The sequence below is a fragment of the Loxodonta africana genome, chromosome 5, assembly GCF_030014295.1.
Source record: "Loxodonta africana isolate mLoxAfr1 chromosome 5, mLoxAfr1.hap2, whole genome shotgun sequence".
Lineage (NCBI taxonomy): Eukaryota > Metazoa > Chordata > Mammalia > Proboscidea > Elephantidae > Loxodonta > Loxodonta africana.
In genome coordinates, this window is record NC_087346.1 from 157,737,417 (window position 1) to 157,762,978 (window position 25,562).

A 25,562-nucleotide genomic window follows, 5' to 3' on the forward strand; every position below is an offset into this window, starting at 1 on the left:
TGCCTGAGGGTGATGCAACTCCAAACACCTTGTCTGCTTTCTCAGACCACTCTGGGCACCAACCCCATAGCAGATCAGGTTCCCCAGGAATCACTTCGGGATTTGTGTGCAGGAAGTTTACTGCAGTGCTCTTAGGGATCTTAAGGATTGAGCTGAGGGGGAAGCTGAAATGTGATGTGGCTGCAACAAACGCTTTAGCCAATCCCATTGGAGAAAAGGGGGATCTGGTTGGCACAGCACAACCTCTCGCATACGCGCACACACACACACACAAGCTGTAATTATAATCATGGAAAGAAACACGCAAAAACATAAAACACACATGCTTAGTTGTTAACATGGGTTAACAAGAAGGGGGGGTGTGATAAAACAGAACACAGTGAACATATGAAAATCTTATTCTCTCGGTTCTTGCACCAGTCCAGAATGGAAGTGTCAATCAACGCTGAGCAATCTCGTCCCTACCATAGTGGGATCAGGGAGGGGGGCCAAAGTAACTATAACAAGCAGGAAGAACCAGATAAGACATGTAACCATGACTTTACTAGTGCTTAGTAAAGAGTCAGCAAAAAAGAGGAAAACCCTCAACAAAATGGATTAATACAGTGGCTGCAACCACGGGCTCAAACATGACAATGATGGTGAGGATGGCACAGACCAAGCAGGGTTTTGTTCTGTTGTACATATGGTTGCTATGAGTCTGAACCAACTCAAAGGCACCTAACAACTCCATGAACCACTTCATCTTTCCAGATCCCTTTTGCAGGAAGAGGTAGTAAGTGCTGGCCTAATTGAAATTCTGGAAGCCAGGCTGGTTTGTACCAAACCCTCTTCCCTAGAGACTAGAATCCTTGTTCCCCATGTACAGACATATGAAAAAATGGCATGGCGGCATATAGGATCTCCTCGTCTCACTTCACAATGGAGGAGGCGAATCATAGGCATCAACAGCCCAAAGCTGACTGCTGTGAAGTAGAGGTCAGACATAACTCCTCTTTCTAACCTTTTTATTTTTTTATTGTGCTTTAAATGAAGGTTTACAGAGCAAATTAGTTTTCCATTAAACAACGCACATACCTTTCTGGGACACTGGCTGCCAATCCCGTGACACATCCACACTCTCCCCTTCTTGACTATGGGTTCCCTATTACCCACTTTCCTGTCCCCTCCTGCCTTGTCCCTGCTCCTGGGCTGATATGCCCATTAAGTCTCGTTTTGTTTTATGGGCCTAATCTTTGGCTGAAGGGCGAACCTCAGGAGTGACTTAAGCATTGACTTAAAAGGGTTGTCCAGGGGCCATCTCTTGGGGTTTCTCTCCGACTTTTTTTTTTTTTTTTTTTACTAATTCTGACATCAATCGTCCCTCCGGAATTCTGACATCAATCGTCCCTCCCGCAGCACTCTCTACTTTGCTGCTACATTCAGTAATTCTGACATCAACCGTCCCTCCCGCAGCACTCTCTACTTTGCTGCTAGGTTCAGTAATTCTGACATCAACCGTCCCTCCCGCAGCACTCTCTACTTTGCTGCTAGGTTCAGTAATCCTTCGCGATGGCCACAGAGGACTCACACAGCATGCTCACATTTAGAGGATTTATTAGGGAGTAACAGTGAGACACTTCTTCCACCAGGACAGCTTCTTCTTAGCGGTGCCCACAGGCAGGCCTCTCACTGGTCCTCACCCCCTCGGCCCCTCAGTCCCTCGGACAAGTCTCTGCCCTGCTCACCCAAGTGTTACAAAGCTCTATGGCTCCACTGTAAGTGCCTAGAGGCTCCTCACGCTGCAAGTAAGCCTCAGCCCAGAGGCATTCAGCACTCTCGCTCTGTGGGTCAGCAGGCCTAGCTCCACCACCAAGTGCCCGGAGGAACTCCACTCTGCCAGGAAGCCTCTTGCCCGCTCCCCGAGGCGCTCAGCTCTCTTGCTCTATGGGTCGGCACACCCACCACAACCACCTTGCTCCAGGAGCCAGGAAGCCCACTGTGCTGTCTGGCACCAGTCTCCTGGTTCTGCTGCTGCCATTTCTCTGCTGCCACTTCTCGCCATCTTGTGCCATCTTCAGCATTACAGCTCTGTCTCCTGGGTCTAGGCTCTCAGTGCATACACTTTGCTCCTGTCTCTTCTTCTTGGTGGTAGGAAGGTCCTGTTTCCACCTCTGGGATGGCTTATTTTAAGCCTAGCAAGATGGCAAAACTAATTCCCTTATGGTTCCATACACCTTATTTGTATGGTCCTACCTCCACAAGGATGCCCTATACCTTATTTGTATTATTAGCAAGCTGTCCAATCCCCTTGGTGGACCATAAGCACTTTATTTGCATAGTCCTACCCAATCATTGTGGGGGAGTCACAAAGACTATGGCTAGAAGAGCCATATTAATTCACAGCACTGTAGCAATATATAGGTAGAGCTCCAGTAACTTACCACCTGCTTTGTTTTCAAGTGTTAGAGATGAGGTGGAGTATAGTAATTAAGATCTTGCCACTAACAACTGATAAGTTAGGCTCAAAGCAGATTATTTTGCCTCAGTTCCCTCACTGAAACTGGTACTTCCTCCAGGGGCTTTCATGAGGATGACATGAAATAAATTATATAAAGCAATGCTTGGCACATAATTACAGCCCAATAAACATAGGCTAATAGTAGAAATACAGTAAAGAGGTAATGTATCTGCTTGCGTATCTTCTGAATTGACTTCACCTGGCCTCTCTGAGCGGTGATTAACTAAAGCACTTTTGAACTTTAGATACTGGGCCTTTCACTATTTGGCTGTCCTCATCTAAGTCAGCTTGTGCAGCCAGGTTAATTCCTTTTGGTTCCTTTCTACCCACCTAGCTCAATCAGCACTTCTACCAGCTATATGTAGAAGATAACACAGCTATCATGTCCTATACAGTTAGGAGTTACGAGAAGATGCTAGAGAATTCTGTTTGCTGCTTTCATGGCATCTGCAACCTTATTAGGGAGATATGACTTTTGTAAAAATCAATTATCCAATATAAAATAATATTTGAATGCTTGCTGTGATCAAGACATCCACCAAGAGTTAAAGCATTACACAAATAACCAAAAAGGACTTCACAGTAAGTTCTGTAACTGAGCTGTATATGAACTAAACGCAGAGGAAAAATTTACTTCCCAATTTTGGTATTCTGGTAATGGAAAGTATTATTTAAGCAGACCTTGCAAAACAGTTTATGACTTTAACATTCAGAGTTGGAAGTGAAGGGCAGGGAGAAAAGGATAAGGATGAAGACAGAAAAGAGTCACGTGTTTGAAATCTGCAGTCAAACCTGAATGGAGCATAAAGTAAGAGAGGAAAAGAAGGAGTGGAACACAGACTGAAAAGAAGAGGCTGGGGCCAAATCACTCTATAGGAGCCCATGGAGTTGTTTTCATAGATCAACTTTGCAGACAGCAAGGATAAGGGCTGAGCTAATTTCAGTAACGGTGCATAGAAAAGACCAAAGTAGCAATAAACTGAAGGCAAACGGCAGTTAGGAGACTGTTATGGATTGTACTGTGTGTCTCCCCTGCCCGGTCACACGTGTTGTAAATCTCAACCTCCACACCTGTGGTAATAATTCCATTTTGGAATGGGCTGTCTTTGTTATGCTAACAAGACAGGGGTAGTGTAGGCTGTGTCTGAGTCACTTTCTTTATAGAGATATGAGATGAAACAAGCAAGCAGCAGAGATGGGGGAAGAAAGATGCCAAGCCACATGAAGATTGTCTAGGAACAGAAAGCTCAGGAGACAAGGACCTTCCTCCAGAGCTAACAGAGAAAGCCTCCCCTGGAGCTGGCACCCTGAATTAGGACTTCCAACCTCCTAAACTGTGAGAAAATAAATCTGTTTGTTAAAGCCACCCACCTGCGCTATTTCTGTTATAGCAGCACTAGATAACTAAGACAGAGACCCTTAAAAAATCCAGGTGGGAACAAATGAGAGCCTGAATGAGGGAAGTGGCAATGGGAACTAAAATCTAAGACTGCAAATAAGTGACTGAGCATAAGAATTTTATATTTATGTGGTACAAATAACAGCATAAAATGTTCACCCATATACTCCTTACTGGAACATATATAATCACAAAGACAGACTGTGTCATTTAGTTTTAAGTATCTGTCCCTGAAATGACCGAATCTCCAGTAGGTGGTGGGAATAAAATCATGCTTCACATTAATGAACTGGATTTTAACATATATCTACCTTTTTAGGGGTCTCAAAATTGTATTAACTTGTAATATTTATAAAAATATTTCTATATTATCAGAAAATGCCACATTTACCTCTAAGCTCTGAGTTAAATGAAAAAAGAATCCTAACAAGCCTGTATTAGAAAATGTTATTTCTATAGGTGCTTAGACAAAACATAAAGACATATACCAATAAACAAGTGCTTAATCATATGCATAATCCTATACATACCACCAGATCAACTGACACCCCTATAATCACCCTGAAAACTGCCTCTGCCCCAGTATTTACCAAAGACGTTCAGCAGCATGAGGGAACACTAAAATGATAAAATTTAAGTCAAATGAACCCAATTTCATAGACAGTCTAAAGGTGTATGCGCAAAAGGAAAAAGTTACAGTCACAAAAGATCCAACGTACAATGGCTTCCAAAAAGGAAGTTTGTTTCTGTTTCATGTTCTGAGGTAAGTGGTCCTGGTCGGTGCTGCAGCTGTGTTTCCTGAAATCACTCCAGGACCTGGGTCCCTTCCAGCTTGTTCCACAATCCTCTAGGACACTGTTTTATCAGTCAACTGGTGGAAAGGCAAAAGAGGCTATAGAGGAAGCAAGTTCACTGTCTTCAGGCCTAGCTTGTAAATGGCACACAGCACATTAACTCATACTGCATTGACAAGATCTTGTCCATGCGGTCACAACTAGTCATCTCTGCCCCAAAGATCTTTGGAGCAATATAAAATGCCTGTGATTAGGTCATGGAAGCTCCACAGAAACATCCAAACTTCCTGAAGGACCAAACTACTGGGCTGTGGGGACCACAGTCTCGGGGAACATCTAGCTCAACCGGCATAACAGAGTTTATAAGGAAAATGTTCTATGTCCTACTTTGGTGAGTAGTGCCTGGGGTCTTAAAAACTTGTGAGCGGCCATCTAAGATATTCCACTGGTCTCACCCCATCTGGAGCAAGGGAGATTGAAGAAAACCAGTGACACAAGGAAAAGATTAGTCCAAAGGACTAATGGACCACAACTACCACAGCCTCCACCAGACTGAGTCCAGCACAACTACATGGTGCCCATCTACCACCACCAATTGCTCTGACAGGGATCACAATAGAAGGTCCCCAGCAGAGCTGGAGAAAAATGTAGAACAAAATTCTAACTCACACACACACACAAAAAAGACCAGACTTGCTGGTGTGACAGAGACTGGAGAAACCCAGAGAATATGATCCCCCAGACGCCCTCATAGCTCAGTAATGAGGTCACTTCTGAGGTTCACCCTTCAGCCAAAGATTAAAAGAGGCCCATAAAACAAAACGAGACTAAATGGGCACACCATCCCAGGCGCGAGGACGAGAAGAGGCAGGAGGGGACAGGAAAGCTGGTAATAGGAAACCCAAGGTCGAGAAAGGGAGAGTGTTGACATTCGTGGGGTTGGCAACCAATCTCACAAAACCATGTGTATTAATTGTTTAATGAGAAACTAGTTTGCTCTGTAAACCCTCATCTAACCTACAATAAAAATTAAAAAAAAAAAATTTTTTTTAAATGCCTGCGATTAGGAAGTAGTTGCCATAAAAGTCAGGATAATGGTTACTTTTAAGCGAGGAGAGGGTTGTAAATGAGAAGGAAATTTTGATACGCTGGCAATGTCAGTGGTAGCTACACGGATGTTCTCTTCCTGTTAATTCATAAAGCTGTATTCTAAGTTTCTGCATTTTAATGTTTTTCACAGCAAAAGGCTTTTAAATAAAGATCTATGCTTGTTGCAAGAGAATTTATCAGGAAAAGATAACACAGTCTAATCTTTATTGGATTTATATTTTGAGATACCTCAGTCTGTCTAGGAGATCAGAAAATTAGAACCCAAAGTGATATATACCACGCAGTTTTAATATTTGATTTTACTTCCTTAGTGTTTGTAAAAGCAAGTATCTGTAGTTTATTTCCATTAGATTTTTATTTTCAATTATATTTACTTGATATGAAATGGATTTTCATATACAAAATCCTGATTTGTAATATTTTACTTGAGAGAAATAAGAATCTGACAAGAGTCCAGGAATCGATTAAGTCTTAAGTTGATCATCGCCTGTAAAAAACCAGTAACAATCCATCTTTAATTCAGGTTCACATGAAATAAGAATAAAACCGGTAGGGATCTGTGGGAGACAGACTCTAAGGTGGTCCCATGATCCCTGCTTCCTGGTATTCACACCCTTGAGTAACCCCCTCCTCTGGAGTGTGGGTTGGACTTGCTGAATAGTTTCTAACCCAGAGAATACAGCAAAGGCAATAGGATGCATGTGGTTACATAAGACTGTAACGTCAGCCTTGCAAGGGAGACTCTCAGTGGCTTTGAAAAAGCAAGCTTGGTATTGTGAAGCTGCCAATGGACGGGGCCACATGGCCACGTAGAAGGGAAGTGAGGGCAGCTGGAGCCGACAGCCAGCACAAAACGGAGGCCCTCAGTCCAAGAACATCCAAGAACAGAATTCTGCCAACAACCACGTCAACTTGGAAGCAAATCCTCCCCTTCTGGATGCTCAGATGAGACAAGTCCTAGCAGACACCTTGACTGTAGCCTTGCCTGATCCACAGAAACTGTGAGATAATAATGTATGTTACCTTAAGTCATTAAGTTTATAGTAGAGGCGCCCTGGTGGTACAGTGGTTAGGCACTTGGCTGCTAACCGAAGCGGCCAGTGGTTGGAACATGTGGCCATCTGCTTCCATAAAGATTTACAGCCTTCAAAACCCCATGGGGAAGTTTTACCCTGTCCTACCAGGTCACAATATATCGGAATTAACTTGATGGCAACAGGTTTGGGTTGTTTTTTGGAAGTCTTTAGTAATGTTGTTACACAGCAAGAGAGTATATAAAATCCTTTAGATATTTCTACTGTTTGTCCAAATCCAAGAATAGCTGGCAGAAAAGCAATGTAATCTTTTCCCATTATCTTCTGAGTAATCTTTAGAAAAACTAGGATTTTAAGAGGCTAGTTCAGGAACAGGACAGGAGTTGACATGAGATGCGCTGACTGCCATAAATTTTTCTCAGTAGAGACTCACTGTAGCCACCAGAGGTATTTCATTATTCTTATTACAACTTTTTGAAGGGAAGTACATTTCGACCTGTCAAGTGCTTCTTGTTCTTTTACTTTAGAAAGGTAAGTATGTGGAATAAATGAGAAATCTCTTTGATGTTTACATATTTCTCTTATCTTTCTTTAATATCCCCATCACTCTGTCCAAAGCATTATCAATTCTTAGGTAAGTAGTCCAAACCCAAAAATCCTTCCTGGCTTATTTATTAGTGACTTCTTTTGTAGTAAGGCACACAATCATAGATGCCTGAATGTGAACAGATCAAAATGTTAAGTGCTACTATATCTTAAATAACAAATAGCATTTATAACAGCTTTTGCTTTAATATTTGGTAATATTCTCAATTATTTCACCTCAAAATAATTACTTAATTATATTTCAATCACCTACAAACTACAAATTATTGGACCCAACTTGCAAATTTAAAATTAAAACTGCTCTGCTAGTAGCAAAAAATATATATAACTGTGAAGTTCCAAACATTTCAGCTATACTTGTGCGCGTATGTCACTGTTTTTTCTGCTGTAAATATCACCTAATGCACACGTCAAAAACATCAAAAAAATCAAACCAAACCCATTGCTGTCGAGTTGATGCTGACTCATAGCAACCCTCTAGGACAGAGTAGAACTGCCCCACAGGGACTCCAAGGCTGTAAATCTTTACAGAAGCAGACTGCCACATCTATCGCCTGTGGAGAAGCTGGTGGGTTCAAACCACCAACCTTCTGGTTAGCAGCCAAGTGCTTAACCACCACGCCACCAGGGCTCCTGTCATAAACACATCTGTATACAAATGCACTGATCTTTGTCGCATCAAGGTTTATATTTCTACTGTAATACAATACATGTACTATCAAAAGCACTTCTCTTATCCACCATACACAATAGCCCAAATACTATGTACAGGTTCAGTGACCTGAGGGCCAAGGTGAAGCTAGAGGCACTGTGAAAGAGTCCATCTCTTTTGAGGACACTTAAACACATAATGCAAATTCTCAGAAAATGTTTGACAGAAATGCTGGAAGCTCAGGCAGCACTGAGCCAGGAGGTAGTGTGTGTGTGGGGGGAGGGAGTGCCAAGTGTCACTTATTTGTAGGCATGGGATTTTCCTACACAAAGTTCTAGGGAATAATTTTGTGGCATTTCATTTTCAAATCTTAGCCTTAAAAATATCAATGCAACAAAACCCAGAAAGGTTCATAAAAATTACTCACTCTTTTCACTCTCTCTCAAATTCTCAGAATCCACTAAATCAATTGAGTGCATAGCAGACATAATCTTCTGAGCAATACTGGAGAGCGGTGTCTTATAGAGATCAAAGCCTACAAATGTCTCAGAATTTTCCATTTTCATAAAAGCCTAAACATAAGATAAATGCCCATATATTAATTTTGAGACTGCAAAATAAGAAACACAAGTTATTTGAAAAACTTATGCACTGAGCCTTTCATAAAAATTACTGTATTAATAACAACCACAGTAAACAGCTATCAATTACTCCCATAATAGACAGGACAGTAAGAATAAAAAGCAAAAAAAGTTAAGAGGCTCAAGTGGATTATTTCGGTAAACAAAGATCAAACTAAAGAACATATTCAACCAATTTTGAAGCAAGCAATCTACTCAAATACTTCCTGAGGTTGAAAAAATAGCTGCAATAGGTTTGAAAAAATCTAGTAACACAAAAATCATTTATAGCTGACTTGGGTAGTTAGGGTAGATACACAAGCTGTCATCCTACTACTCAGCTCCACCGAGCCCCTGGCTGAAGGTACAGTAGGGGCCGGTACAAACCAGGAAGCATCTGGTCACACATCTAACATATTTGGCACTAATCTAAACAGAGTTTGCCACCATGAGAAGAAACCAGGTGTTACATTTTTCCATATTGGAGAAAAGAAAAATTACAGGTGAATTCTCCACTGCAAGGTAGAATAGGAAAAAAACAATTAACAAGAGTCATTCAAGTGAGAAGCAGCCAACAATAAAATCTTAAGACAAGATTTATTGCTACATAAGTTTAAGTATATTAAGACCTATTTAATATAAATTTTAAAATTATGCACAAATACAATGGGCAAAAACATTTTTGTTCAACGGGTTAAAAAATCAACAGAGCTCATTTGTCACCTATAATTCTGATTACACATGAAAACAATTCCATAAAGACTACCTGAAATATGTACTTTTTAGATTAGCATTCCATAGTAAAAGCAAGAAAGAAATATTCTTGAATAGCTATGTCTTCTTTTCTCTATACAACTCATATAGTATTTAATACAGCCATGACTAAACTGGGCACTCAAGAAGCATTTGATAGAATAACTGGTAAATAAGGTACTTCAAATTATTTTCTATCAATATCAAGTAGTTTCTAATTATACAAATACTATACTAAACCTGTCACTGTCAAGTTGATTCCGACTCATAGCAACTCTATGGGACAGAGTAGAACTGCTATAGGGTTTCCAGGGAGCTGCTGGTAGATTCAAACTGCCAACCTTTTGGTTAGCAGCTGAGCTCTTAACCACTGTGCCACTAGGGCTCCTAGTATTCTAAATTAAATGCAACCCAACATTTGTTTTTTCTTTTCATTCCAAAGAATCTGATTAAAAGCATCATACATCCTTTTGGCAACACCTTTATGGATTTCTGCATTTCACTTGGAGGTCATTCATGACGCTAAGTCACATTGAAGTCAAAGCATTACTGAAATCTGTCTTGCAGAAATTGTGAGTCCCCGGGACCTTGTCCCTAAAATGAACAGTGGAGTGCTGAAGTTCTTCGTGGTATAAGCAGACACGTTAATTAAAACAGCCTCAAGATCTCCAGCTGGGAATTACGGTGAAATGCAGTTTGACGGGTACGATTTTCTTTACAGTCAAATATGAAGGAACCTGGCTACACCATATATTAAGGCCTACAGATTTAACAACGTTGACTCAAAGTTGTATAAATATTTTCAATATTTAAGAAGAATATTTCCATCCTCCCCCAATAAAAAAGGAGAGCTATAATTGTATTAAAAAATATTTACGTTATATAATAATGTTTTTTCCTTTTAGGTAAAAAATTACCAGGACTATATATCTCACTCACTCAAGTACCACCAAGAAAATGTTCAAGTCATAAAAAGTTGTGGCCCTTTGAACAAACATGTTATATCAGGAAAAAATCAAACTGATGTAATACTTGAGCTCATTAAATAAAACGTGCCATTGACCTTGAATTTAAAAATTTAGTAGCATTAGGTATGATGTATTCTCCTTGTACGTAAAACATTAGAACATAACATATTCCAAATCAATGTAAAGATTCAATTTTTAGTCGTTTTCAATCTTTAAGATCAACAGCTTTAATCTTTGATTGGTTTTCTAAATTCTCCACAATATCTTGCAGATAATCTTCGTTTTTTAAAAAATACACATATAATTCTCTTTCCGTTTGATGCAGTTTATTAGCTGCCAAAATTTTTCTTTTTGCCCTCACATCGGCGAGAATATCTGTAAGGAGATGATTCAGCTTATTCAGGTGGGATTCAACTTGATGAAACTGCTCCGTTAGATCCTAGGAGAGGAAAAGGAAAATGTTTTTAATTCAAGAACTTTATTCATATCACTAAATAATAAATTACAAACGTAATTTATATGGAAAGACTCTAAATGATTTAATAATTATTTCCACAATTTTAACAATAAATAAACCTCAAAAATCTGTAATAAATTAAATATAAACTCTATGAAAGATCAATAGCAACAATTTCTGATAAGTCACTTTAAGTTATTCAAAGCAAACTCCTACGTCCTTAAAAGTACATGATATGTAAACTGTTTTGCATATTCATATATTCGACAATTATGGAATGTCTCTCTCATGTGACGAGCAGTTAGACACGAGGAACACAAGAATGAATAAACTTTCCCTCATGGAGCTTACAATTGGCTTGATTCGTCAAAACTTCCTTGGCCTAATCTGCTTACTCTAAACCAAGGAAGAACCAAGAAACCTTTAAAACAAAGCAATGACCAAAAAAAGAGAATTAACTCAACAGATTCTCCATTGTTCTTTTATCACATTGTTGTAGTAGATACAAAAAAAAAAAATACCAAAAACCTGTTGCCATCAAGTCAGTTCCAACTCATAGCGACCCTACAGGACACAGCAGAACTGCCCCATATGGTTTTCCAGAGTGGCTGCTGGATTCGAACTGCTGACCTTTTGGTTAGTAGCCAAGCTCTTAACCACTGTGTCACCAGGGCTCCACAGTAGATAGATGTGACATAGATATACAATAGATAGATGTGACATTTAACCAACAAAAGAAAAAAATTTCTGACTTAAGTTATTTCATGCTCAAGAATGCAGACCTGCTGGACCCCTTACCTTTAATAAATTCAAATTCCTTGCTTTCTAGCCTTTAAAGCAATCTATTAAGAAGTTTTGGCAGCTTTCTAGTGAAGTATTCTACTCTTAGAAATTTTCAACCAGCATCACCGGAAAAGTTTTCAGAAAATCTATAGCTCTCTCTCCACCTTCCAGTTTCTCAGTGTGGTCCACCAGCATCATAGTCACCTGAGGTGCCTGCTATAAATATAGATCCCTTACAAAAGTACTCCATGTCTGGGGAAATGGCTATGAAGTCACATTCTCAACAGGCTCCCCTGGTGATTCTAACGTACAAGTTCAAGATGGACTACCTAAAACTTACCACAAACGTCGGTTCCACAGAACAGTACTAAATTTTTTTAAAACATCGAGTAATATTTAATATCTATTATACCTACATTTAATAGATTCCTTTGAGAAAAATCTGATGAACATGAATATACTAAGAAACAATCTTATCTTTAATTTCAGTCAAATACTAAAGATCTTAACAGTTGCTAAACTACTACTACTACCAAACCAAAAAACCAAACCCAGCGCCGCTGAGTTGATTCTGACTCATTGCGACCCTATAGTACAGAGTAGAACTGCCCCATAGTTTCTAAGGAGCACCTGGTGGATTCGAACTGCTGACCCTTTGGTTAGCAGCCATAGCACTTAATCACTATGCCACCAGGGTTTCCAACTACTACTACAGATACTGAAAAATGTTCAACTTCATTAATGATAAAATTAAATTACAAATTGATAAAGTATTTTATACCTCATTGAACTAGGGAAAGACATCACATGACACCCAACGATAAGATTATCGTAAAATTATCGTATTTTAATGATTCCAGGATACAGTTCTTCATATTTTAACATAACTGAAATTAAGAAGCACCTCTTAATCAAAAGCATCTTGTGATTGCCGTTGGTCAGGCACTTTTAAGAAATACTTCAACACCAACATTGGGAAATCACAGCCAACAACTTTAAGTCAACAGTGACACAGAAGAATTGACACTGAATATGAAGTTTTAGGCATACCTTAACCGTTTTAATTGGCTTATTTGTTTTCTTTTAACATATATTCAGGAGTGATATGACAAAAACCTATGTCTACATAAATGTAAAAGATCTCTAATACATATAAAATAAGAACTTGAAATAAGAGAGCACTGTGTCAGCTAAACTGGCATAGTTTTTTCTTTCTTAGCAATTCATAAAATGATGGTGTACCAGATGCTCAATGGTATCTAGCAGATTCCTTTTGGAAACGCCTCTGGAAAGCAAAATGGCAATACCAAAGGCAAAAAAAAAAGTGTATATCCAAAAAACCCAATAATCCTACTTCCAAGAATTTATCCAAATGAAATTATCCAGCAACAAAAACCTACATACACAAACGAGGCACATGATTTTGTTCAAGAGCAAACAAAAGAAAAAATGAAGAATATGCAATTGTTCAACAATGGTGGATTGGTCAAAGAAATTACAGCACAGTAATTAAATCAAAACTATTACAACACTGAAAATTAAGAAAACTATTTAGAATGTTTATTTTTACTATGCTACTTAAAAAGACAGAATAAAAACATTCAGTGAAAATAAAAGTATACCTTGCAAATACTAACCAAAAGAAAAAATCATACTGCCAGCACCCATAGGTGCCTTTTAAAACACAAGAAACAGAAAAAAATGAAAGTGAAAGAATAAGAATACTAAGCAAAATTAAACTGATGTAGCTATGTTACTGACAGGAAGGCAAAACGCCATTTAATAATCATTTCATAATAAGAGGTCTCCTTCACCAGAAAGACAGCAATCTTAAATGTGTATGACCTGTAAAAGGAGCCCTGGTGGTGAAGCAGTTAAGCCCTTGGCTGCTAACAAAAAGGTTGCAGTTCGAACTTGACAGCAGCACCTCCGCAGTGGAAAGATACAGCAGTTTACTTCCCTAAAGATTACAGCCTTGAAAACCCTATGGGGCACTTCTACTCTGTCCTACAGGATTACTATGAGTTGGAACTGACTCACCAGCACACAGCAACCACACCATGCCCCACTAATGGTGATGAGACAATCTGGTTATTCAGAGAGAAAAATATTAAAATATAATTATAACTCTACTTCACAACACAGGAAAATAATCTCCTGGTGGGCTGCTGTTGTTTGATTCCATTGAGTTGGTTCCAGCTCATAGCAACTCTATGCACGAGAGAATGAAAACACTAACCAGTCCTGCACCCTCCTCACAATCCTTGCTGTTCGAGATCAGTGTTGCTGCCACTGTGTCAATCCACCTCACTGAGGGTCCTCCTCTTTTTTCACTGACCCTCTACCAAGCTTGATGTCCTTCTCAAGAACTGGTCCCTCCTGATAACATGTCCAGAATATGTGAGATGAAGTCTTGCCATCCTTTAGCATTTTAGGAGCATTTTAGCTGTACTTCTTCCAAGACAGATTTGTTCGTTCTTCTGGCAGTCCATCATATATTCAATATTTTTCACCAACGACATAATTTAAAGGCATCAATTCTTCAGTCTTCCTTATTCATTGTCTAGCTTTCGCACGCATATGAGGCGACCGAAAACACCATGGCTTTGATCAGGTGCACCTTAGTCCCCAAAGTGACATCTTTGCTTTTCAAAACTTTAACGAGGTCTTTTTGCAACTGATTTACTCAATACAATACATCATTTTATTTCTTGACTACTGCTTCCACGGGCACTGATTGTAGATTCAAGTAAAATGAAATCCTTGACAACTTCAATCTTTCCTCCATTTATCATGATGTTGCTCACTGGTCCAGCTGAGAGGGTTTTTGTTTTATGTTCAGGTGCAATCCATACTGAAGGCTGTGGTCTATAGTCTTCATCAGTAAGTGCTCCAAATCCTCTTCACTTTCAGCAAGCAAGGTTGTGTCACCTGTATAATGCAGGTTGTCAGTCTTCCCCCAATTCTGATGCCATTCCTCTTCATACAGTCAGCTTCTCAGATTATTTGCTCAGCATACAGTTTGAATGGGTATGCTGAAAGGATACAACCCTGACAACACCTTTCCTGACTTCAAACCACGCAATAACCCCTTATTATGCTCAAACGACTGCCTCTTGATCCATGTACAGGTTCCTCATGAGCACAACTAATGTTCTGGAATTCCTATTCTTTGCAATGTTATCCATAATGGTAGTCTCTGCTTTCAGCCAGGATCCATCTGACATCAGCAATGATATCCCTCGTTTCACATCCTCTTCTGAATCATGCTTAAATTTCTGGCAGTTCCCTGTCAATGTACTGCTGCAGTCACTTTTGAATGGTCTTCAGCAAAATTTTACTTGCATGAAGACCAGACGAGCTGTGGAAGGACACCATGCACGAAAAAAGCAAGAAGTCATTAAAAAGACAGGAAAGAAGAAAAGACCTAAATGGATGTCAGAAGAGACTGAAACTTGCTCTTGAACATTGAGTAGCTAATGCAAATAAATGCAAGAAATGATGAAGTAAAAGAGCTGAACAGAAGATTTCAAATGGCAGCTCAACAAGACAAAGTAAATTATTATAATGACATGCGCAAAGACTTGGAGCTAGAAAACCAAAAGGGAAGAACACGCTTGGCATTTCTCAAGCTGAAAGAACTGAAGAAAAAATTCAAGCTTCGAGTTTCAATACCGAAGGATTCTACAGGTAAAAATATTAAACAACTCAGGAAGCATCAAAAGAAGATGGAAAGAATTACAGAGAGTCACTGTACCAAAAATAATTGGTCAGTGTCAACCATTTCAAGAGGTAGCATATGATCAAGAACTGATGGTACTGAAGGAAGAAGTCTAAGCCGCACTGAAAAAAGGCACTGGCAAAATACAAGGCTCCAGGAATTGACAGAATACCACTTGAGATGTTCCAACAAGTGGAAGCAGCACTGGAAGTGCTTACTCATCTATGCCAAGAAATGTGGAAAACAGCTACCTGGCCAACTAACTGGAAGAGATCCATATTTATGCCTATTCCCAAGAAAGGTGACCCAACCGAATGAGGAAATTATCGTTGCACATAGTTTCTTATAAACAAAAAACTAAAAAATGGGCAAAGGAGATGAACAAGCAATTCTTAGAAAAACTGAGTGGCCAGCAAGCAACTGAAAAGGAGCTCAACCTCTCTAATAAATCAGGGAAATGCAAATTACAACCTCGATGGGACACCATTTTCCAACCACAGGATTTACAAAAATTTATAAATCAGACGCTGTCACTCTTGGGGGGGGGGGTGTGTGTCTGTAATACATACTCGTGTGTGTGTGTGTGTACATATACACACACACACAAATATATTTTACTTCTGTTGTTACAGGTAAATACCATGAGCAGTGTTTTTGCTGGTCTCATAACTGCACATTTTTAAGAGCTTCTGCTATACAAATATGCAACTATGAGACATGCAAAAACACTATCCAAGCAGTATTATCTGTAATAGCAAATCTGAAGTAATTTAAATGTGTGTCAGAGAGAAAATAATTACATTGTGGAATTTCATACACAGGGGTAGTCCCCAACTAATGATGTATTTGAGTTACAACAAGCCGCACTTACGACTATTTTTTTTTTGTTACAACTTATCACTAGTAATATATACTGTGTACAATATTGCACCATGTAATCTGCTGATGTCATCACATCTGTAAGTTTATATGTAGTGTTTCCAACCCTCGAAGACAAATAGGGATTCGAATTATGAAGACATTGATAATAAAAGGCAATAATAATGAAAGCAAAAAAAATATGAGGTATGCAACTTACGTGGACTTATGATGGAGCTGTTGGAACAGAACCCCATTGTAAGTTGGGGACTACCTATAATGGAGTATTAACTCATAACAGAGAAACTTATCAATGAACTTCAGCTGTACATGTAGCAACATGGGTGAATCTCAAAAACATGTTAAGAAACAAGCAAGATGCTGAAGAATCCACACAGTATAACCAAACCAAAAAACCAACCCCAATGCCACTGAGTCGATTCCAACTCACAGCAACCCTATAGGACAGAACAGAACTGCCCCATAGGGTTTCTAAGGCTGTAAAGCTTTACAGAAGCATACTGCCACATACAGGGCAGCTGGTGGGTTCAAACGGCCGACCTATTGGTTGGCAGCCAAGCACTTAACCACTGCAACACCAGGCCTCCTTAATATAGTATCTTACCAAACCAAACCCATTGCCATCAAGTTGATTCCGACTCATAGCGACCCTACAGGACAGAACAGAACTGCTCCACAGGGTTTCCAAGGAGCAGCTGGTAGATCAAACTGACAACCTTTACGTTAACAGCCAAGTTCTTATCCACTGCGCCACCAGAGCTCCATTAATACCAAGTATACGAAGTTAAAAAACATATAAAACTAAAAAATACACAGCCTATGGATATATGTGTGTAATAAAACTATAAATAAACCAAGCAAATGGTAAACAAAATTAAGCATAGTTATTATTCCTCAAAGAAGAGAAGAAATTGCTATTAAAAGGAGTATGCTATCAGTAAGTTTACACAGAGAATTTTAAATATAAGGGCAATCTTCTATTTGTTAAGATGGATGGAAAAATACAGAGGTGGCTTTATTATTTTTTTAATACTTAGCATAAACATTATATATCCTTTTGTGTGCCTGAAATATTTTATAACTCTTAAATTCCAGCTACACTGACCAAAGCTATCTGAAGAATATATTTAAATGTGAACAAAAACTGCAAGGGAATAGGCAAAATATAAATTTGATATTAGGGAAATGGGATGTGAAGTAATACCTTTTACGATGAACATTACTTTTTAAAGTATCAGTATGGCAAGCACTCACCTGATCAGTAAGCAAAAGCTGATTTCCTCCTTGATACAATGCATCACAAAGCATGCCCACACCATTATTCAGTTTGGACATAAAGAAAGAACGTTCTTGAGCAGATACTGCCAACTGATCATGTAATAAAGAAATATCCTGGTTCAATTTCTCAACTGCTTCCTCCAGGTTTCCATGGGTTCTGAACAGTTCTTTTTTCTTATTCTCTCCTTCTAGAAGTTCATAAAGCCTAAAATGTAAAAATAAAAATTACTGAAAAATATTCCTAAATCAGTAGTTTTCAAAATTATAATCTACTGTATTGGGAGATATTGGGGAATAGGTAACAACTTAAAAAATTAATTTGTCTGCTGCTCAATCAAGCAACTCAAACTATTCCAACTATATTATTTTAGTGCAGAAATATATATTCTAACTATTGCATCCGAATCTTCAGTTCCCTCGTCTCTAAAGTTTTAAGACATAAAATTCTTGCCTTTAACTAACAGGAACTTATCTTTAAAAAAGTGTGTTCCAAACATACCTCACAAGAAAACACTTCTTTCACAGAATACAACTATCATGTAGTAGAAACAGCAATAAACTTGAAAAAGCAGACCTACATCTGAGTTCTGGCTCTGCTATGTGTGACCTAAGGCAAATCAACCTCTGAGATTTAATTTCCTCATCTTAATGCCTACCTATCTTACAGGATTGTGATGGGACTCAAAGAAAAAAGTGAAATGAAAATATAAAAATTATAGAATGTAAAAAAAAGTAAACAAATAACTACAATAGGCTTCATAAAACTGGTCCATGCCCAAGGTCCTCACCAGACAGAATACACAGGAATCAAATAAACTACAGCTGTGCAAAGAGACAACAGAAAAGCTCAATATCATCAGTCAGAACAAGTCCAGAGGCCAACTGTGAAACAGACCATCACCAATTGCTCATATATAAGCTGAAGTTAAAGGAACTTAGAACAAGTCCACTAGAGCCAAAGTATGACCCTGAGTATATCCCACCTGAATTTAGAAAACATCTCAAGCATAGATTTGATGCAGTGAACACTAATGACAGAAGACCAGACGAGTTGTAGGATGACATCATGGATATCATACATGAAGAAAAAAAAAAAAAAAAAACCAAACCTGCCATCGAGTCGATTCTGACTCATAGTGACCCTATAGGACACGGAAGAACTGCCCCATAGAGTTTCCAAGGAGCGCCTGGCCGATTCGAACTGCCGACCTTTTGGTTAGCAGCCATACCACTTAACCACTACGCCACGAGGGTTTCCACATGAAGAAAGCAAGAGGTAATTAGACAGCCAAGAAAGTAAAGACCAAAATGGATGTAAGAAGAGACTCTGAAACTTGCTCTTGAACACAGAGTAGCTAAAGCAAGCAGAAGAAATGATGAAGTAAAAGAGGTGAAAAGCAGATTTCAAAGGGCAGCTCGAGAAGACAAAGTCAAGTATACTGAAATGTGCAAAGACCTGGAGATGGAAAACCAAAACGGAAGAACACGCCTGTCATTTCCCAAGCTGAAAGAACTGAAGAGAAAATTCAAGCCCCTAGTCACAATACTGAAGAGCTCTACGGGGAAAATATTAAACGTTGCAGGAAGCATCACAAGAAGATGGAAGGAATACAACAGTCACTGTACCAAAAAGAACTGGTCAATGTTCAACCATTTCAGGAGGTAGCATATGATCAAGAACCGATGATACTGAAGGAAGAGGTCTAAGCTGCACTAAAAGCACCGGAAAAAAACAAGGCTCCACAACTGACAGAATACCAACTGAGATATTTCAACAGATGCAGTGCTGGCAGCGCTCACTCATCTATGCCAAGAGATTTGCAAGCCAGCTACCCGGTCAACGGACTGGATGAGGTCCATATTTGTACCCATTTCAAAGAAAGGAGATCCAACAAAATGCAGAAATTACTGATCAATATAGTTAATATCACACACAATAAAATTTTGCTGAGGATCAATCAAAAGCAGTTACAGCAGTATACCAATCAGGAACTACCAGAAATTCAAGCCAGATTCAGCAGAGGACATGAACAGGGATATCATTGCTGATGTCAGATTGGATCCTGGCTGAAACCAGAGAATACCAGAAGGATGTTTACCTGTGTTTTATTCACTATGCAAAGGCATTCGGCTGTGTGGATCATAACAAATCATGGATAACATGGCGAAGAATGGTAATTACAGAACACTTAATAAAAGGGCTGAATGATTCTACTCTAGGTTCTAGAGAAAAATCAGGAGTATGATCCAGATTTTTGAGGCCTTAGACTACTTGTAGTTTCGTTCTGTTTCAGAATCGACTCAACGGCACGTAACAACAACCTAACAACAGACTGCTTTAGCCCTCCAATCTCAATATCCCCATGCCTTCAATTGCTTAGGCTTCCAGAAGGACTGGGAGTTAGTATTCATTCTCACTGATTCACCTACTAAACACAAAAATGAAGTATCTCTCTACCGCCACCTTTTTCAAATGCAGCCAATTTGCTGCTCAGCAGTATCTACCATACCAACCTATAGTCAAAATTTCCACTGCAATTAAACTTCCTGCCCCAAACCTAAAATAAGCATCTAAATAATGGTGCCTAAAGGGCACATGGAGTCACCATGAGTTGAAACTAACTCAAAGGCAACTGTTTTTTTTTTAAAAGGGGGGATAAGATCTCATATATGTCCATTCCTCCAACTGATACATCTCAGTTCTAAAGCAGATACTTCCAGATCAAACATGAATGGAAAAGGGAGCAAAATTAAAAAAGGGAAAAAGGGGCATATAAAAGTAGAGGAAGAGAATATAAAGGCCAAAAAAGGAGTGCCAAGAATTTCTTAAACTTCCACAATTTTAGTTGAAATTCTCTCCAGTATTTTATAAAAAACAGAAAAAAAAAATGAAAGACTACTTATGAAATGATAAAGCATACCTATGAGTAGAACAATCCTTTGTATCGATAGTATTCCTTGGATTTATCTGCTGAGATATTGATGGATCTGTTAGTATTTCTAACCGCTGTTGTAGGATCGCATTCCTTTGACTAAGTTCTTGAACCAAATTTTCAAGTTGACGATACATGTCCCAATGTTTTCTCAATTCGATTTCATATGATAAATGTAGAAGTTCAAATGATGCCTTTTGTTTTATCAACTGATTTAAAACTAACTCTTGCCCGGCTGTATAATAGTCTTGTTTAGCAATCTGCAGATCAAAATCCCCCTTTACAACTGGCATATTCAATAACTGGGCATTCTCTTTTACCACAGCAGGCAAACTTTTGTTTTTCATATGGGTGATTTGTTCTTCAAGTTTCAGAATCTCACTGTTCAAGCTTGAAATTTTAGCATCCAAATTTTCTTTGCCAACAGCCTAAACGAAGAAAAGCAATTACATTTCAAATTGCAGGTATGAACTTGAAATAGTTTTAAAATTATTTTCACTGTCCATCGTAGGTGATTAGATAGTATGTCCAATGAACAAAAACTAATTTTATATTAGCATCAGCCAAAATATTAGGAAGATAAATGCACTGTTACATATACTTTGAAGTTAAATTACAGTTTAAACTGGAGAAATGTGGACTGAATCAAGGATAAGGCCAGTGTGAACTACTAAATTTTAATTCTACTATAACCCTGGTGGCGTAGTGGTTAAAAGCTATGGCTGCTGACCAAAAGGTCAGCAGTTCGAATCTACCAGGTGCTCCTTGGAAACAGTATGGGGCGGTTCTACTCTGTCCTATACAGTCACTATGAGTCAGAATCTACTTGACGGCAGTGGGTTTGGTATTACCATATATAAGGCCCCCAGGTGGCGCAAATGGTTTGTGCTGGACTACCAATCTCAAGATTGGCAGTTTGGACCCACCCGGGAGAGGACAGAAGAAAGGCCTGGTGATCTGCTTCCATAAAAATTACAGCCCAGAAAACTCTACGGAGCAGTTCTATTCTGTAACACATGGAGTCATCACGAGTCAAAGAAGACTGGACAACAGGTTTGGTTTTTTTGAATATCATGCTTATACAGTAATGGCTAACCAAAATAGGGACCTTGCCACGCATGTTTACTTAATAAAAATCATATTAGCACACTACTCCCTGAATGCAAATGTATGCTAGATAAGTGTTTCTTAAAGTAAAATAAAAATCAGCCCAGCAGTATTCTTCCAGTCAGCTGATTTTTGCACTTAAACAGAATTACAGGACTTCTTATATTATTCCAAAGGTCATGTCAGTTACAGTAACCACCTCAGTGCTGGTATTCAGAAAAGTTATATTTCTACTCAACTATCTAACAGTTACATAACCAAGAAAGTAAGCTTTCCAAGAATGAAGATGCATATCTGTAATACATCTATATGTTCTCAACAAGGAATCAGGATTTCAGTCCACTGAACTTAGATCTTTGACTTCATTAGCACCACGTTCTGGTCAGAACAAACAAGGAGAATACCCACAGCACAGCAAAAAGGCTCTTCACCCATATATCATTAACAAAGCAAATTTCAGTTCAGTCTGCATCTGAATTAACATATATTTCAAATTCAGAGTACAAATTAACTTTTGTTAAAATTAACTAAGTAGTCTGTGGTTCAGGTTATAATTACTATTTCTGCCCTCCGTTAATTTTAGGATGTATTTGTATGAAACACTGACGCATATGACAACTAAGCACTGAACAGAGGAGAAAATAATAAAATGTAATTACTTATTATACCCTCCTTTCAAATGCACATACTTCAATAGCAACATTATACCCTCCATTCCTACAACAATTACAATATGAATCAGTCTCATTTCTCAGCTTACCTTGCTGGTTAGGCTATGAAGATTCTCCTCTGCCCACTTTATACCTGATTTCATGCTCAGATTACTTGCTTTCAAGTGAATTAAATGATGTTGAGCACAAATGTATGCCAGCTGCAGCCTAGCCATCTCTAGTCGTCTCTCCTCAAGGACTTCTTGATTGTCACAAATAGAGGGTGTCTGTATATCTAATAGTTGAAAATTTTCCTCATTTGAACTCTGAACTACTTCGTGTATACCCTGAAAGAACTGTTTTTTGGTATAGGAGGTTAATGCTGCTGTGCTTTGCTCTTCCCGGCTCAGGTATTTTTCCAAGGAAAATTGAGATAAAAACACCATTGGATTTGTCCCTTGCCCTAAGTCAGAAGGTCTGTAGAATATCATCAATTTTGCAACTTCATCTGTAAGAGCGTGAAGCTCATTGTTGACTTTAGTATTCACCGCATTTAGAATTCCTTGGCTCTGCTTCAACTTTTTAGAGGCCTCTTCTCCTTTAGCATTTAATCTCAGAGATTTGTGGCTGATTACTGAAGCCATCAACTGGCATTTATTACGTCGCTGGATTTTTAGGTTCTTTAATTTCTGAAGAATTTGAACCTCCTCCTCTAATTTCTCCAGCTCTTTGTCATCCACACTGTGTGTCTTCAAATCAGAAGTTTTACAGGTTTTAAGAACTTCATCTAATGCAGCTTCTTCTAGGATGGGCTTGCCTGATTTTTGAAGAATGCTAAAAGCTTGCAATTCTTTTTCAGACAATATGTTCTGTTCATTCACATTCCCACAAAACCACTTAAAAAATGATTCATCTTCAGCAGTTTCAAACAACCAGTCAAAGTCTTCTCCATTTAGTGTATCAGCCTTGGGATAACCAATTTTTTTTAATGTTTCCACGAACTCATTTCCACAACTCATGGTTTAACTACTCAAAAAAATTTTTTATAACTGATATGGATTTATGGTTTTTTTTTTTAATAAATCCAAATACAAACAAAATTAATTTTATGTTAAGTCCATAGAGAAGGGAAAAATATATTTTTAGAATTTTTAATGCTTTTTCCTAGGAGGAAAAAAACAAGCATTAGACCACAAATAAGGCGACTGCATTTTTAAAAGGAAGATATAAATGAATGTCACATGATATCTGGGAACCATCTAACGGAAATGTCTGATGAAGACAAATAATTAGGGTATTTCTAAGCACTCTACAGCAGTAATGAAACCTGACGAACAAGAAAATCTTAATTTCTTCCAAAGACAAACTGGTCTAAAATACACTACATTTTACAAAAAAGCAGTTTTTCTGTAAACAAATCCAAGCCATCATGTGGCCAAGCAGTCCCTTTTCCCTGCCTGCCAAAGTAGGCAAATAAAAATAAATATGGTAATTTTTTTTTTTTTTTTTAAGGAAAAGAGAGTCAACTAAATATTTACTTCAGCGACTCAATTCGCACCCGCCTCAAGATACCATCAACCTAGTACAGAGAAAATCAGGTTGAAGATTGAAACACTACCCTCAACGTGAGAGGACACCCTGGTGGGGTGGGCTAGGGTGGGGTGGGCTGGCTACCGCTGCTAACCGAAAGGTCGGCAGTTCGAAGCCACCCGGCGCTCCTTGGAAACGCTCTGTGGCAGTTCTGCCCTGCCCTATAGGGCTGCTAGGAGTCGGAATGACTCGACGGCAACGGGTTTGAACCTGAGAAGTATCAAGGAAAGATCGAAGCCGTCATTAAGTAAAAATTTCTCAGGCATTTACCATTTTCAATAAACGCACTACTGAATAATCTACAAACACCTAACTAAACCAACATCAGTAATGGTGACAAGTACTGCAGATTAATGACAATGAAGACATGATACATTTAACACACTTCAGATTAAAAAAAAAAATTTTGTGTGTGCAATTGGCTTAAGCACGTATGCACGTTAATACACACACACACACACACACACCCCGAGTCGGCGTTAAAAACAAACGCACAAACCCCCGACGGTGACCGGCTCTGCGGAACTCGCGACGCCGGCCGCCCGCCCGCCCCGGCCTCGCCTCAGCGCCGTCGCAGGCCCGCCTCCCTCGCAGCGCCCGGGCGCTCCTGGCGCGGGGACTCGGCCTCTCGGCGTCCGTCGGCCTGCGACAATTTTCAGCTACAGTCCCCTTGCCCCGGAAGACAGCGACTGAGGAGCACGGGCGGCTACTCACACGCCTGAAAAGAGCCACCAGGGACGCAGGGGAAGAGGCAACAGCGGGTGACGACGGGGAATCGCTGCCGCTCCTACCTCCCCACACCCCGCGACGCCCCGAGCTCGCGGACCGGCGCCGCTCACCTCAGAAGGCTCCGGCTGCGCGCCCTCACAAGATGCCACAGGAGCCGCCCTCCGCGCCTCGCGCGCCTCGCACTGCCTCACGGGAGCATCGCGAGGGAACGCCCCGTCCGGGACTGCGCGCACGCGCACAGGCACGAGGCGGGGCTGCGGCGTGACCGTCCGCGCAGGCGTCGTGTCGGAAGAGGCGGGCCCGAGGGGGCGGGCTTAGGGGCGGAGTCGAGCAGCCGCTTCGCCGCAGGTGCCCCATACATGCAGAAAGCGAGCTGACCGGGTCTCTCAGTGGCTCAGCGTGCAGTCTGCCGGCAGGGTGGAGAGCGGTCCAGTCGCCTTATGCGGGGGGTGCGAGGTCGTGGGAAGGAGTCCGGGAGGTTGGCTCTGCTGCACTTTTTCATGGTGTTTTCATTCACCTTATATGCATGCAAAAGCTGGACAAAGAGTAAGGGAGACGGAAAAAGAATTAATGACTTTGAATTATGGTGTTGGCGAAGAATATTGAATATGCCATGGACTGCCAGAAGAATGAACAAGTCTGTCTTGGAAGAAGTACAGCCAGAATGCTCCTTAGAAGTGAGAATGGTGGGACATGTTATCGGGAAGGACAAATCCCTGGAGAATGACATCATGCTTGGTAAAGCAGAGGGTCAGCAAAACAGAGGCAGACCCTTCAAGAGATGGAAGGACACAGTAGCTGCAACAGTGGGCTCAAACACAGCAACAGTTGTGAGGATGGCCCAAGACCAGGTAGTGTTTAGTCCTGTTGTACATAGGGTCATTTTGAGTAGGAATTGACTCAACTGCATCTAACAACTAACAACCCCACCAGTGTGTGCCCTGTCCCCCAAGTTGGGCTCTCCGTGCTCTCCCAATGCCTCTGACAGTCTTCTATCCT

At 39.8% G+C, this 25,562-nt stretch overlaps 2 protein-coding genes across 4 annotated transcripts in view; both read right to left on the reverse strand.

The window, feature by feature from the left end:
• The window catches only part of POLN (DNA polymerase nu), a 236,393-nt gene extending 227,732 nt beyond the window's left edge, over window positions 1–8,661 (reverse strand). Inside the window, exon 1 of the mRNA XM_003411340.3 lies at window positions 8,523–8,661. Within this exon, the coding sequence (XP_003411388.3) occupies window positions 8,523–8,661 (139 nt within the window). The remainder of the gene's footprint in view (window positions 1–8,522) is intronic.
• HAUS3 (HAUS augmin like complex subunit 3) lies at window positions 1,304–24,779 on the reverse strand. Of its 3 annotated transcripts, none has more exons than XR_010322174.1 (5): window positions 22,355–24,369; window positions 20,476–20,915; window positions 17,531–17,759; window positions 8,523–10,875; window positions 1,304–6,290 (listed from the first exon to the last, which is right to left on the reverse strand). XR_010322174.1 is itself a non-coding variant. In XM_003411260.4 (5 exons), the coding sequence occupies exons 2-5, from the start codon at window positions 23,261–23,263 to the stop codon at window positions 10,642–10,644; spliced, it is 1,812 nt and encodes a 603-aa protein (XP_003411308.1). In that variant the 5' UTR covers window positions 23,264–23,408; window positions 24,674–24,779. The 3 variants fall into 3 exon arrangements, 2 of the variants coding, with proteins under 2 accessions (XP_064142218.1, XP_003411308.1); XM_003411260.4 differs by lacking the exon at window positions 1,304–6,290 and adding an exon at window positions 24,674–24,779 and having other exon boundaries at window positions 10,642–10,875; window positions 22,355–23,408; XM_064286148.1 differs by having other exon boundaries at window positions 1,304–10,875.
• Window positions 24,780–25,562: the final 783 nt, after the last annotated feature.